This window comes from Canis lupus, chromosome 8, assembly GCF_003254725.2.
Source record: "Canis lupus dingo isolate Sandy chromosome 8, ASM325472v2, whole genome shotgun sequence".
NCBI lineage: Eukaryota > Metazoa > Chordata > Mammalia > Carnivora > Canidae > Canis > Canis lupus.
Window position 1 is genome coordinate 41,271,228 of NC_064250.1, and position 14,653 is coordinate 41,285,880.

Below are 14,653 nucleotides of genomic sequence, written 5' to 3' on the forward strand. Positions count from 1 at the left end.
CAATATAAATGAAGTTATAGATCCTTTCACTGTTGTCATACATTTGTACCTGACCCTCTACTAAGCCATGATTTCTAACTAGATCCCAGAGACCAGAAATATGCAACAGAAAGTAAAGTCAAGGAGAGAGGCAGAAGGAGATAGAGGAGGACCAAACAATGCACCCAGCTGTGATACCCAACACAATGACCCCCCCCAAAAAAAGCCTTTCCAACTTTGAGATTCAGTGATTCAGTGAATACACCAGACACAGAGTAAAAGCAACATTGAAAATATTATTTGAATACAAAAAGGCATAAAAAATCCCTTTTAGTTTATTTCTGTAAGTTATAAAAGTTCATATGGAGAGCTTATGTCTCTGCAGTTTTATAAAATAGGGAAAAAACATCTTCCAAGATAATGTAGAAACAATGAATAGGAAAAAGTATCACTGAAATGTATGTTTATTTGCATCATCAGCTGGCGTGTCCCAGGACCTTTATCCACCTACAAAGATTAATAACATGAAGATGTGTATGTCACTACTGCTGTCACTTTACCATAATCCTCTAGAGTTGACATGATATAAGTTACATATTGTGAAATTGGTGAAATTAGCTAATGTCTCTTTGTACTAATACAAAATTATATTTTGTTAATAATATTCACTGTCCATTCACCCAAACTACGTTCCACATTATCCTACATTTGTATTTTTCCATTTATTCCATTGGCCAGCTATTTGGCTCAGACTGATTAATAATAATATCCAGCAAGGCAAGAGGCCCTGAGCTCTCAACATGCAGTGATTATGCATATCTTACAGTATTTCAACACAACGGAATAAGTTGCTATCTTTTTCACTAATGCAAAATGAAAAAGATTAATGAAGAATCTATACAAAATACTTAATTCAAAATACTTTAAAAACACCCATTACTGAATATAATTCTTCTAAAATGTTTGCTCAACCAGTTTAACTTTGAAAGGGATTTTTTAAGTTGTTTTGTTTTGTTTTGTTTTGTTTTATGTTTTACACATAGATCCTATCTTTATTAAATACCTGGGTTCCTTTTTAGCTGCATAAGCAATAAAGTGGATGATTTTAAAGAGTTCCTATGTTTGTAGTTTGAAGGCCATGTGAGCCAGTTTTCAGACTTCTACGTGTGGGTCTTCTCCTTGGAAGCTTGCTCCTCAGAGCCGAACAACCCCCGGTATACTTACAGACAGGCCAGTACTTGAAAAGGAGAATTTTATCCAGATCCAGTGAGATAACCAACTAGTAAATGAAACTATTAGTCTGGAACCAGGTTTAGCTTGCTATTGAGCCATTTGGACTTTCACATACAGTTCTGAATGTATCTAAGGCCCAATCTATGATTTTCTTCTGTGTTACTCATGAATATTCTCCTAAATAAAAACTACTAAGCATGTTAAAGATGAAGTTTGCCAAGTTGTTAAGTATGTTTATATAAGCTTCTGTACAGCAGTAATAACAACTAACCTTTCTTTAAAACTTAATTTGTGCTATATACTATTCCACAAACTGTTTTATATGTATTATGTCACTTAATGCTCAGAACAACCCTATATTATCTCTACTCTATTGATGGAAAGCTTAGGCAAAGAGAAGTTAAGCAACTTGTCCAGGGTTCTACATCTAGCAAATAGTAGCACCAGGATTTAACTTCAGGTAGTCTGACTTCAGAATTTGTACTCTCGATCTCTGTACTATGTCATCTCCCAACTAGCTTATCTCTTCTAGAGCCTTACAGAGCCAAAGGTAGCCTTTCACATGAATCTCAAGGTTCTTTTTTCTTTTTTCTTTTTTTAAAATATTTTATTTACTTATTCACAAGAGACACAGAGAGAAAGGCAGAGACACAGGCAGAGGGAGGAGAAGCAGATTCCATGCAAGGAGCCTGATGTGGGACTCGATCCCAGGACTCCAGGATCACACCCTGAGCCAAAGGCAGACGCTCAACCACTGAGCCACCCAGGCGTCCCTCAAGGTCCTCTCCTTACCTCTGTCATCCCTGGTTAAAAAGGGAAATGATGTCCTAGTTACAGATCTTTTCTCCTCCACCCACTTTCCCTTCTCCTCTCTCCCTCCCTCCCCCATTAAATAGTACATTAAGATAAAGGGACATGAAAAAACTTCACCACTAAGAGTGATTTGGGGGAATGTATGCTATCTCATTGAGATATCCTTTGATTTCAAGTTACAAAAAAACATTGAGGCTAGCTTAAGCAAAGGAGGGGTTTATGGGAAGATATAGGGTTATTTCATGGAACGCAAGAGCCAAACAGTCCTCTAGAGGGACTAAACACAAGAACTAGAAAAACAGAAGCTAGGATTACTCCCTTTTTAGATGTACATGTTAGAAGTCCACGGAGGAGAAAGAGAACCACAACCACCCCTCCCCACACATAGGAAGTTCTCAGAAAACAAGGGTGTAGGCTAGATAGGTATTCCTTAAAAGGCTCCCTTTCTGTCATCTGAAGGGGAGTGCAAGTGCAGTGTACATTACCAGTACCTTTGTACGAAATTCAAATAGTAACTACAAAGTCCTTTTTAGCTAACCTTTGCCTTCTATCCCCCTATAAGCCCTCATGCCTCACACTTTGGTTTTTTCTTCAATTCATCAATCTCAAGTTATGCCTTTGTAACCCTTCTAACATCCACAAGATTGACTCTTGATTTTGCTCCATCTCTTCTTCCCGGCCTTTGACCTGTGCAATCAAAGGGCCTATAAACTGGTCTTTTCAGTTCATTATCAGGAATCTGCCTAGTTTCAATCCCTAATATTCATCCTATCCTTTTAGCCTCTCTCTTCACTCTAGACACTGAAGCTACATCACAGGCTGATCCTCTTGTTTACAAGGCTTTTTCTCAGTCTTTCCCCCTGAAAAAGTCTTGCCTATTTCTCAAGGCCTAACTTAAGTCCTATTCCCTATACCTATAAAGAGTCTTAAATGACCTGTCCCAACACCTAGGGTCACCAACCATCTCCATTTGCCTGAGATTTCCTAGGACATGTGACTTTCAATACTAAATTTGGGATTATCCAAGGCAAACTGGGCTGGTTAGACACCTACCAGCACCTCAATGTCTTCCCTCATTATGCTGCCTTGTTAGAGCGGTAAGCCCCATGAAAATACCAGTAGCCACTACTTCCATATTTATAAGGTTCTTTCTCTGCAATAACAGTTATGCTTCCATTGGGCAGAGACCATTTTTGATTCTCACTTCATACAGAATATAGTGCTATACCCCATGTTAATGCCTACTCAGTGAATAAAATGGTCTAGTTTTAAGTTGGCATTTAAATATCTAAAATTTTTTTCTAGTGGATAATTAATTTGTCTTTATTTTTTTCCAGCCCAGATGACTTACTCAATGCCCTGAATGAGGGTATCAGTCGTGCTGATGTCATCATCACATCAGGGGGTGTATCCATGGGGGAAAAGGTATGAAAAAATGGAGCTCATGAAAATTTATCCACAGTAATGTCTTTGATTAACTGTAGTCTGGTAGATATCTGTTATCTATAACCAGACCTGCACAAATCTGAAAATCCGTAGGGCTTCAGATATTTCTGGGCATTCTAAAAGGGTTGCAGTGTGAGTAGATCAGAGGGCTGACCTCAGGAATAGCTTAGAGAATCCTGCAACTTGCAAAATGATTTTCATGTTCCCTTGAAGATTTCTGTTTCTTTGCTTACTCTACGAAAACATTAGGGTGTCCTTTATACATGATATTTACCCAAGATCCTGTCCTCCCCCACCACATATTCTGAACCTAATAAAGAACCCTTAGCCCCTTACAGGGAAGAAAGACAGGATTAGGCATTTCATTGCCCTTTTTGACAAATAATAATGATCATAATCATAATAATGATGACAATATAATACAAACATATATATAAGTGTATAAAGGATTTTATAAGACTAAATATATTTGCATAAAGTTTATGCTTAGTCCTTTAAAAATCACAATTTCAGTGTCTCAGTATCATTAAGTTTGTATCTTAATGAAATGTGTTGGTTCATGATGATTATTGGGTACATTGAATAATATTATAAAAGCAAAATATACTTTACTACAATAACCAACCTGATGTTTTAGTTCAAAAATATTTCAGAACATAAAATATTTTTTCAGCCTTTATTTTTTTATTTTTTTTTATTTTTATTTATTTATGATAGCCACACACAGAGAGAGAGAGAGAGGCAGAGACACAGGCAGAGGGAGAAGCAGGCTCCATGCATCGGGAGCCCGACGTGGGATTCGATCCCGGGTCTCCAGGGTCGCACCCTGGGCCAAAGGCAGGCGCCAAACCGCTGCACCACCCAGGGATCCCATTTTTCCAGCCTTTAATCCCTTTCCATTTCTTCTTTTTTTCATATTAATGACTAATTGAAAAGTTACAAAAATATTGTCATAATAGCAGTTTTTACCAAAATTCAGATTTTTCCAAGAGCATCTTATACACATATATGATTATTCTTGATCTCTGCCCTATATAGCTATTAAAATAGATTAATAGCTAGATCTTATACACATATATGATTATTCTTGATCTCTGCACTATATAGCTATTAAACTGCCTAAATTTATAACCTATTTGTCAGAATTTAGTAGTATGAACAGCGAATGCCTACCTTTCATTCACAACTAGGTTTAGAGTGTTAAAAATAACCCTTCAGCGGGCAAAAACCATAGAAGAAAAATAGAGAATCTCAGTCCAAAATGTCCATTTCATATTACATCCAGGAGTGAAGGTGTTGAAGTGTGGGTAGTATTCTCCTTATAGCAGACAGATTGCTAGGCTAGTCTTCCCTCAAAGTCTCATAGAAGTCCTTAGCCCTATGTAGAGCAAATTGCTGCAGACGTCTTCTGAGATCACAAAGCCCAGAGCTGAGATCTGCTTTATAGTAGAGCTACGAGAAGTCATTTTCAGCCTGTCTGTTTTCATTACCATCAAACTGCCTGTGGTGCTCTGAATAACACAAGAGCAAACCCTGAAGTTAAGAATACTTAAATGTTAAATTTGTTGCTTCCAGGGAGTATTTCATGTATAATTTATCTTAGTTGATAATGAGCTTAATTATGGGACAGTACCTATTTGGCAAACCTGAAAGTTATCTCTTCCAATACTTCTGAAAAGGCAACAAGCTTCTAACATACATAGGTTTGGCAATTGTGGCTCAACTATGGTAAAGATAGAATACTTCTCAATGTTAGACTTCTTTATTACTGCACTAATGGCCCTTCTACAGTTGTCTCTCTCAAAATCTTTTCCTATCTCCACCTCCCTCTGCCACAAAGTGTTTATTTTTTATAAAACACTGACAGTTTCAAGTAAACAAGCAAAAATTTTTGCTCTGAAAACTAAAGAATTATATGCATTACTATAAGTTTTCTACAACCGACAGAATTGTAAAATACCTCAAAGACAATGAAAGGTGCAGATAACTGAGAAGGATACACTAGATTGGACAGCCAGTGATTTCTTTTTTTTTTTTTGCCTACTTGAAAGTCTCTTAATTTTTCCTGACAATGTCCCCCTTCCACCTCATATGATCAAAATAATCAAAGAGATCATTATTGATCACAAAAAAAGGCTGTTCTCATAGGCTTCCCCTGATTATTTAACAGCAAAAGTGTCAATTAACTACAAAGGCCTCCATCAGTTTGTTTTACAAATCTAGAGCCATAAAGCAATAGAATATTAAAATTAATCAACAATATTCCAAATAAATACAATAAAATATTCTTATTATTTCATTCAGTTTTATGTCATTCTTGTTCTGCTAGATCCTGGGTTAGCATTCCACTTTCATGAAGCCATCTGCTTCTATTCTAAAGGACTCTGGGATTCCTGACAGAGTCTACTGGTACTACATAAAAGTTATCTAAGCTATATCACCTCAGGTGCCTGTATCCAAGAGACTATTCTTTGAAATATCAATAGTTCAGAGTACTTATGATAGTCCTTTTCCCCAGTATTCTGAATCTTTGTGGCAGGCACAAACTATTTACTGTAGCTTTTAGGAGAGCCCTCAAGCAACCATTAGAGTAAAACAGAAACTTTACAAAGATGACAGATACTTAATGGCTGTACTTAATTCATACTGTAACCAATAATATCAGAAGAGAAGATAAGTAAAATTCTCTATTCAGATACAATATATAACTATATCATAAAAGTTTTGATGTGTTTCCCCTGAGGATGCAAACATATTATGGACAGCATTGTCCATAATGGCATTGGCATTGGCATTGTCAAATCTCCAAACACATCCCATAAAGCACACAATTTATGAAATATTTATAGTGACATGTGACATATATAGATTTAACCCAGGGCATGCTGAGCACATCTCTTCTCAGATATGATGGCAATTCCCCTCACATGAAACTCTTATAATAGTAACATATCAAACAAACCTAATTATTTCTAACATCTCCTTTTGTAAGATGAAAGAAAAAATCTTTGTGATTTTCTAGAGAGCCTCTAAGAGATTTCAAAGATAGTTTTAGGTGTAAAAGATATTCTGAAATTTTTACTTTTTACTAAATTTAGGTCTGATCTTTAGAAGGCAAAATCAAAAGAGTTGTCAAAAAAGAATTGAGTTCTCAATTAAGATAGGATCATGGGTACCTGAGAAACAGTACTGCTTACCTAATTTTTCAAAACAACAATAAAATATTTGGAAATAGGCACAGAAAGTAACATGATTGTAAATAATCTTAGCTCATTTGTAAATGATGAAACTTTGGTCTTTATTTTTTCCTTAAATAAAGACAAAATAAACAGAAAGCACAAAAGGGAGATTACACAAAAAGAACAATTTGAGTTTCATGGGAAAAGTATTAGTTAATAAAGAAATAAGTTGACCAAATTTGAGTGAACTTACTAAAATTTTAATATGGTTCTCAACTTCATTTTTTTTATTCTTTTTATTGGAGTTCGATTTGCCAACATATAGTATAGCACCCAGTACTCATCCCGTCAAGTGCCCCCCTCAGTGCCCATCACCCAGTCACCCTGTCCCCCCACCCACCTCCCCTTCCACTACCCCTTGTTCATTTCCCAGAGTTAGGAGTCTCTCATGTTCTGTCACCCTCTCTGATATTTCCCACTCATTTTCTCTCTTTTCTCCTATAATCCCTTTCACTATTTTTTATATTCCCCATATGAATGAAACCATATAATGTTTGTCCTCCGATTGACTTACTTCACTCGCATAATACCCTCCAGTTCTATCCACATTGAAGCAAATGGTGAGTATTCATCATCAGCTTACTTTTACACACAGATATTATAAACCAAGGCAAATGAAAATCTCTTTCAAAGTTTTGTTCTTTATTATGTTATTTTATATTTTGGGTTTTTTGGGGTTTTTAAAAAGATTTTATTTATTTATTAATGAGAGACACACAGAGAGGCAGAGACACAGGAAGAGGGAGAAGCAGGCTCCATGCGGGAAGCCTGATGCGAAACTTGATCCCAGGACTCCAGGATCACGCCCTGGGCCAAAGGCAGATGCCCAACCCTGAGCCACCCAGGCATCCTTGTTATTTTATATTTTGAAACAAACTGCCACTTTACTTTAGCACAAAGAGTGGGCCCCAGACCACAAGGGCCCCTAAGACCCTGTAAGAAGGTCTACAATGTCAAAACTACTTTCATAATAGAACAAAGACTTTATTTGACATTTTTTTTATTCTCCTTCTTTCATGAACATACCATGATTTTTTCTAGTGGATACATATTGTATGATATCTCATCAGACTCAATGCAGAAACAAATAAGAGGATCCAACTGACCTCTGTTAAGCCAAACATTAAAGAAATTTTCAAAATTATAAAAACAATGTATAAAAAATAGTTACTTATATTAACATAAAATTGCCTTGTCATTGCTATTTCCAAATGAAACAAAAATTTTAAAAATTTTTTTAGTTTTTAGTTTGTAATAGAGTAAATATCTATTAGACATAACCCACATAAACAAAAGCCCTGGGGATCCGTATAAATTTTATTTTAAGAGCACGTAAAGACCAAATATTTTGAGGGCTAGACTTAAAAACAAAAATACTCCTTTTCCTTGAAAAAAAGAACAAAGTTACACTTCTCTATCATTATTATTCCTAGAGTAATTGTAACACCCATATTTCATTATAATGTTTGAGAAAATAATTTTTATTTCACGGTGAAAACTATAGATAATTGAAAAATTATATGTAAGCATTTGAGCAGATTACCAAAGTTCATAAACACATGAATATAACTTTGAACAGCCACATACATCCCTTTTGTACTTTCTTAATATAGTAAAGAGGAACAAACATATTAATTAACATGACCTAAAAGATATAGCTTCTCTCTAGCATATAAAAATAAGAAGCAAAGTATATTAACTTTAGAACAAAAGTATGGATGGTCCTCAATTTACAATGGTTCAACTTAATGAATTTTCAACTTTACAATGGTGCAAAAGTGATATGCATTGGTAGAAACCATACTTCAGATTTTGAATTTTGATATTTTCCCAGGCTAGCAATATGTAGGGCAACACTCTCTCATGATGTGGAGCAGCCACAGTGAGCTGCAGCTCCCCGTCAGCTACAATCACAAGGGTAAACAGCTGATAAACTTACAACCTTCTATACCCATACCTGTTATTCACTTTCAGTATAGTATTCAATAAATTACATCATATATTCAGCACTTTGTTATAAAATAGGCTTTGCAGAAGTGTTTTGTAATGTAAATGTTTTGAACATGACTAAGGTAGGCTAGGCTAAGCTATGATGTTGGGTGAGTTAGGTCACACATTTTCAACTTCGGATATTTTCAGTTCACAATGGGTTCAGGAGGTAACTCCATCATAAGTGAAGAAAGATCTATATATTAACTTAAAATTATGCTTAGTTATCAATGACCCAGTACTCTTACATAGAAATCATCTAGGTGTCTGATAATTATTCATTAATTAAATATCAGTTCAATAAGATTTTGTTACTTAAAGATCCTGAAAACTATTTTCAAGCTGGCATACCACAAACATAATTACGATTGAAATTTAAAGTTTGAATCGTCAGAAACGATTCAATTATATTGTACCCAATTTTACATTTTTAACATTCTTAAAATATTTTTTAAAAGATTTTTTAACTTACTCATTCATAAAGGACAGAGAGAGAGGCAGAGACACAGGCAGAGGGAGAAGCAGGTTCCATGCAGGGAGCCCGACGCAGGACTCGATCCCGGGTCTCCAGGTTCACGCCCTAGGCCAAAGGCAGACGCTCAACCGCTGAGCCACCCAGGCATCTCTACATTCTTAAAATATTGTATAGGAAAAGCACAAGCTTATTTAATGAATACGCCTATATAAGTGTAGGAAAAAAAAAACCCCAGCAAAATAAAAAGTATTTGCCTAATTATACTTCACACTGATAAATAAAAAGAACATGCTGGGCTTTCTTAATAACTAAAACTAGTGTAATTTGCCAAAGATTTACCTTAACTTTGTGATCTTTGATTCTTAAAATTATAAGAATACCTTTTAATGTAGCTCATTGAAAATATAAGTTAAATTTCCTTATTATCTGGTAATTTTAGGAAGATTCTTCTTATATAATCTGTTTATAAAATCTTTTAAGAAGATTATTTTTATATAAGCATTTATTTAAGTCTATGAGAACAGAGCACCTTTAATTTAAAAGACAATTACTTTGATGTGTTTTTCTTCTTTCCCCTGGCAAGCAAATTTTATTGTGGCCCTAAAATGGGGGCTCTTCTCTCCAGATCTGAAAATGGAGAGTTGGGGTTTTGGGGTTTTTGGATTGCTCTCTGCCAACACCTCCATCACATTCAGACTCAGATGAAGAGGGTTTGAGTAGGAGGATTATGATAGGAGGGAGGCACCCTGAATCCAAAGTACACCCTGAGGAAGGTCCATTCTGCTTCGTGGTCTCATAGGCATACGATTTATGAATACCTTCCAGAAGTAGGAAAACATTTCACACTCACGAAATGAGATAAATGTCTTTCTGGATCACAGACACATAGATACTTCAACCACAGGTCACAAATAAACACAGAAACAAAAATAACTTACCAGTCTACAAATAAAGAGCTGTTTTCCTTCCTAGAGGTCACAAAGTTCTTGATTGGTTTAGGCTCAAAATGACAGTAAGACAAATAAACGAGAAAGATTAATAAGCCATATTCTCTGTCTTCTCTTACCTGAGAATAGACCGCAATCATCCACTTATAGAAATCATCAGACTTTAAAACCAAATTCCCAACAATGGCTGCCACAATGGGGAATATCTTACTGGCCATGCACAGAAGAAAAATAGAATCAAAATCAATAAAGGGAACAAAATTACAGAAACCAAAAGTTAGCAGAGTTCCCATTTTATTGCTGCTTGGTATTCACTCCAAGAACCTAGGAGAAGTCTGCCCAGGTGTAAACTACCTATAAAGTGCACTTTTCTAGCAATCACGTTTACGTGGCTCCATAAGATAGATCAATGGGGCATCTCAGTGGAGCGTCCAGAACTAGGAACGTATAATTTTTTATAGATAAAATCATGAATTTCATATACATATAAAATAAACACATGTCAGAGATTTTATTTAATTCATTAGTTAATGAAGTAACCAATAAGATATTATAACTGGTTCAAAGAAGAATTCAAAGAACACACACAGAAAATCAGGAATACTGAGGTAAATTTGCTAATAGATGCAAAACTGCTTTAAATCCACAGGCAAATAATCAATTATATCTCCACAGACAGAATTAATTTGCATTTCTTTGAATACTAATCTTACTTACCATCAGTTTTCTACAGCTTATTTTTTTAAAGTTTTTAGTTTAATTCCAGTTAGTTAATGTACAGGATTATATTAGTTTCAGATATATAGTATAATGATTCAACACTTCCATACATCACTCAGTACTCATCACCACAAGCATACTCCTTAACCCCCATCTCCTGTTTCACTCATCCTCCCACTCACCTCCCCTCTGGTAACCATCAGTTTGTTCTCTAGAGGTAAGAGTCTGTTTCTTGATGTCTCTCTCTCTCTCTTTTTCCCTTTGTTTGTTTTATTCCTTAAATTCCAAAATAAGTAAAATCATATGGTATTTGTCTTTTTCTGATGGACTTATTTTATTTATCATATACACTCTAGCTCCGTCCATGTTGTTACAAATGGCAAGATTTCATTCTTTTTAGTAGCTGAATAATATTCCATTTATACACCTTAATTTTTGTAAAATAGCTCAAAAATGATGAAACACACAAATAAACCAGAAGGTTGTGCTACACTGGACATCCAGTAATCTTTGTTAACAACTTTAAAGTTTTTCACAATTTGTCTAATGTTGTTTGTTCTTACCTGAGTTGAGGAAAAACTCTTGTTTCTTAACCCATTGATTTTTCTTCTTTCTATCTGACTCTAGCTTTCAGAATATCAGACAGAGATCTTTGCTGCCTCTATAGGTAAACAAAAACAAGAACAGTGGTAATTCTCAGCCTTCATGGCTGTGTCTGGTACAAGCTTTCCACCTGTCACAAAAAAACATGAGCATTAATGTTCAAAAAGAATAAAAGTGAACATTTTTAACAACAGAGAGGGTTTTTTTTTTCAAGAAAAATAAAATACTTTCATTCATTTAGCAAATGTTACAAAGCAGATTTGTAAAGAAAATCTGCTTTCCAAACTCTGTGTCATAACCTTTAAGGCCCAGCAAGTGTGGCCTCTGCCTGTCTCTCCAACCTCATGTTATGCCTTTTCCACTCATTCACTACCTTTCATTTTTTTCATGCATTCTTTACTGCTTTAGAAGCTTCAGTATGTACATGCCTCTGCCTGGAATTCTCATCTCCTCACACATCATATGCCTGAATTCTTCTCACCCTCACCACCTCTTTTAAAATGACCTTTCCTTATTCTCCACCCACCCGTTATTCTCTATTCTAGCACCTGCTTATTTCCTTCATAGCATATAACACACTTTATAATTATTTTATTTGTTGGTTTACTTACTTTAGGCTGTCTTCATTGGTAAAATTCAACAGAACATCTTTGTATCAGGGACCATGTCTATTCTTGCTCACCATTAAAATATCTCTAGCACATATGGAATTTGTGATATATAATAGGTTCAAAAATATTTGTTGAACTAAGAAATGAATGAATGGTATATGCTATTCACTAGGGATTTGTCATACACACACACACACACACACACACACACAAGGTTTGTGTAGTTCAGTAAAGAAAACATAGCAGTTATCAGGGAATTGCAGTATAGCCTAGGTGTGTGATATCAGAAGGACATAGTATTATAAGGGCACATAAGGTCTGGAGAGTTCTGCTTCTACTATGATATAGTAGCTTATTTGGACCAACCCTTCCACCAAGAACAACTATAAAAGCTATATAAGGGCTCCCTGGGTGGCTCAGTGGTTTGGTGCCTGCCTTTGGCCCAGGGCATGATCCTGGAGTTCTGGGATTGAGTCCCATATTGGGCTCCCTGCATGGAACCTGCGTCTCCCTCTGCCTATGTTTCCGCCCCTGCCCCCCATGTCTCTCATGAATAAATAAATAAAATCTTTAAAAAAAAGCTATATAAATTTTTAAAAAATATTTTAAGGAAGAAAAAAGAAAAAGCAGGTGTCTGAAGAGAAAAACCTAGACAACCAGGATTCAAGGCACCCAAGATCTCAGAGAAAAATGAACCACAGAGAAGTAACACTAGAATTCTTCACCATATTTTTCCTCAACACATTTATTAATTCCTAAGCCAAGGGAATGGGAGGATGTGTAATGATTCAAGAGACCAAAAAGCCAACCATAGTAGAGTAGCTAAGAGGCTAAGAAAATAAACAATTTTTAGCAGTCTTTGGAGTTTGGAGCCTGCAGTGGAGAAAGATGCCTGGCAAGTATCTCAGGCTCTTGGTTTAAACCCTTGAAGTTCTCGAGGAATAAAGACAAACTGGAAATATACCAGCCTTCACAAAGACTGAAATTGAGCATCAAATTATGTCAATCTCTGATTAGGTCAGGCAATCTTTAATTTACTTTAGGTAACTGCCAATGGAAATTAAATCCTTTCTGGAGAAATATATCATCATCTAGCACCTCTTTAATTTTTTTCACATTTAATGTTTGGGCTTCAGGTTTTAAAGTCACCAGACATGCCAAAGATAGGACAAAATCACTAAAATTAAGAAAGAGAAACAAAATGAAACAACTCTAAAAGTGATACTGATGTTTATTTTGTCTCATGTGAAATTTTTAAAACTATAATTAATATTTTTAAGAAAAATAAAGGACAAAATGAAGAATTTCACTGGAAAGCTAGAGTCTATTCATTATATTCAAAATTTTAGAAAAGGGATGGAAAATATGGAAAAGAACATAAAAGACATATGGAATATGGTAAAAGGTCTAACATGCATGTAATTGGAGTCCAGAAGAAAGGAAAGAGTGTGACCAGAAGCAATATTTAAGAGATATTGGTAGAGTTTTCCAAAACCAATGAAAGACATCAAGCCAGAAATTCAAGGAGGTCTGTTAATGTCAAGATAAATACAAAAAACAAAAAGCTCATACCTAGGTAACCATAGCAAAACTACTAGAAAACCAAGGCAAAGAGAAAGTCTTGCCAGAAGGATACATTACCTTCAAAGGACCAACAAATAAAACTAACAAATGATGTAAACAGAAATGATGGAAGTCAGAAAACAATGGAATAGCATTTGTAAAGTGTTGAAAGAAAACAGCTGGTGTAAAACTGTATATACAGCAAAAAATTCCTTCAGAAATGAAGATAAAATAAAGACATTTTCAGCCAAATAAAAACGAAGCACAGTTGTGTACTAAAGGGAATTTTTTAGTCAGAAAGATTGTGGAGGTATGGAAATGCAGAAAGGACTAAGGAGCAAAAGAAAGTTCTATGTGGTTAAATGTAAATGAATGTTGATTGTATAAAATAATAGTGTCTTATATGAAGTTAAAATATGTTTATATATAAACATTGTATATTAAATTATACAGTATACATTGTATAGTATATAAAGAAATATATATAATAGTTGAATACGTATATACACACATATACATACATACTTAAAATGTATATAGAATATTTGGTACTTTATAGCACAAAAAGCAGAGAGGAATAAATGGAGTTAACATGTTTCAAGGTTCATGCATTGCCAGGGAAGTAATAAAAATATCAAATTATAGTGAACTATAATAAGTCAAGAATGCATATTTTAACCTTTGAAATAACCACTAAAATAATAAAAGAATGCGTAACTAACAAGCTAATAGAAGGGAAAGAAATTAAAATAACAAAAAAGTGATGAATTCAAAAGAAAGCACAAAAGAAGAAAAAATGAAATAAAAACAGAAGTAACAATAGAAAACAAATAGTAGGGTGATAGCTTTAAACCCAAATATGGCAGAATTTATATAAATGTAAATGGACTAAGGCCTCCAATTAACAATTGTCACTCTGGATTGTAAAAAAATTATAAATTGTATCATGGTAATAAAAGACCCACTTTATATAGAAAGACACAACAAATTGAAAATAAAAGAGTAGAAAAAAAGTTATGATGAAAGCCAGCTGGT

At 34.8% G+C, this 14,653-nt stretch overlaps 1 protein-coding gene and 1 long non-coding RNA gene across 17 annotated transcripts in view; one reads left to right on the forward strand and one right to left on the reverse strand.

Moving 5' to 3' along the window:
- The window catches only part of GPHN (gephyrin), a 634,768-nt gene that overhangs the window by 596,360 nt on the left and 23,755 nt on the right, over positions 1-14,653 (forward strand). For all 16 annotated transcript variants that reach the window (XM_025444205.3, XM_025444210.3, XM_025444207.3 and 13 more), the window contains one exon: positions 3,363-3,450. In XM_025444205.3, coding sequence (XP_025299990.1) covers positions 3,363-3,450 — 88 coding nt within the window. The remainder of the gene's footprint in view (positions 1-3,362; positions 3,451-14,653) is intronic.
- Positions 7,332-14,653, reverse strand: part of LOC112658065 (uncharacterized) — a 39,088-nt gene continuing 31,766 nt past the window's right edge. Inside the window, exons 4-9 of the long non-coding RNA XR_003135468.3 lie at positions 11,405-11,502; positions 11,024-11,117; positions 10,241-10,331; positions 10,113-10,142; positions 9,172-9,279; positions 7,332-7,818 (exon numbers count right to left, since the gene is read on the reverse strand). This is a non-coding gene — a long non-coding RNA (uncharacterized LOC112658065). The remainder of the gene's footprint in view (positions 7,819-9,171; positions 9,280-10,112; positions 10,143-10,240; positions 10,332-11,023; positions 11,118-11,404; positions 11,503-14,653) is intronic.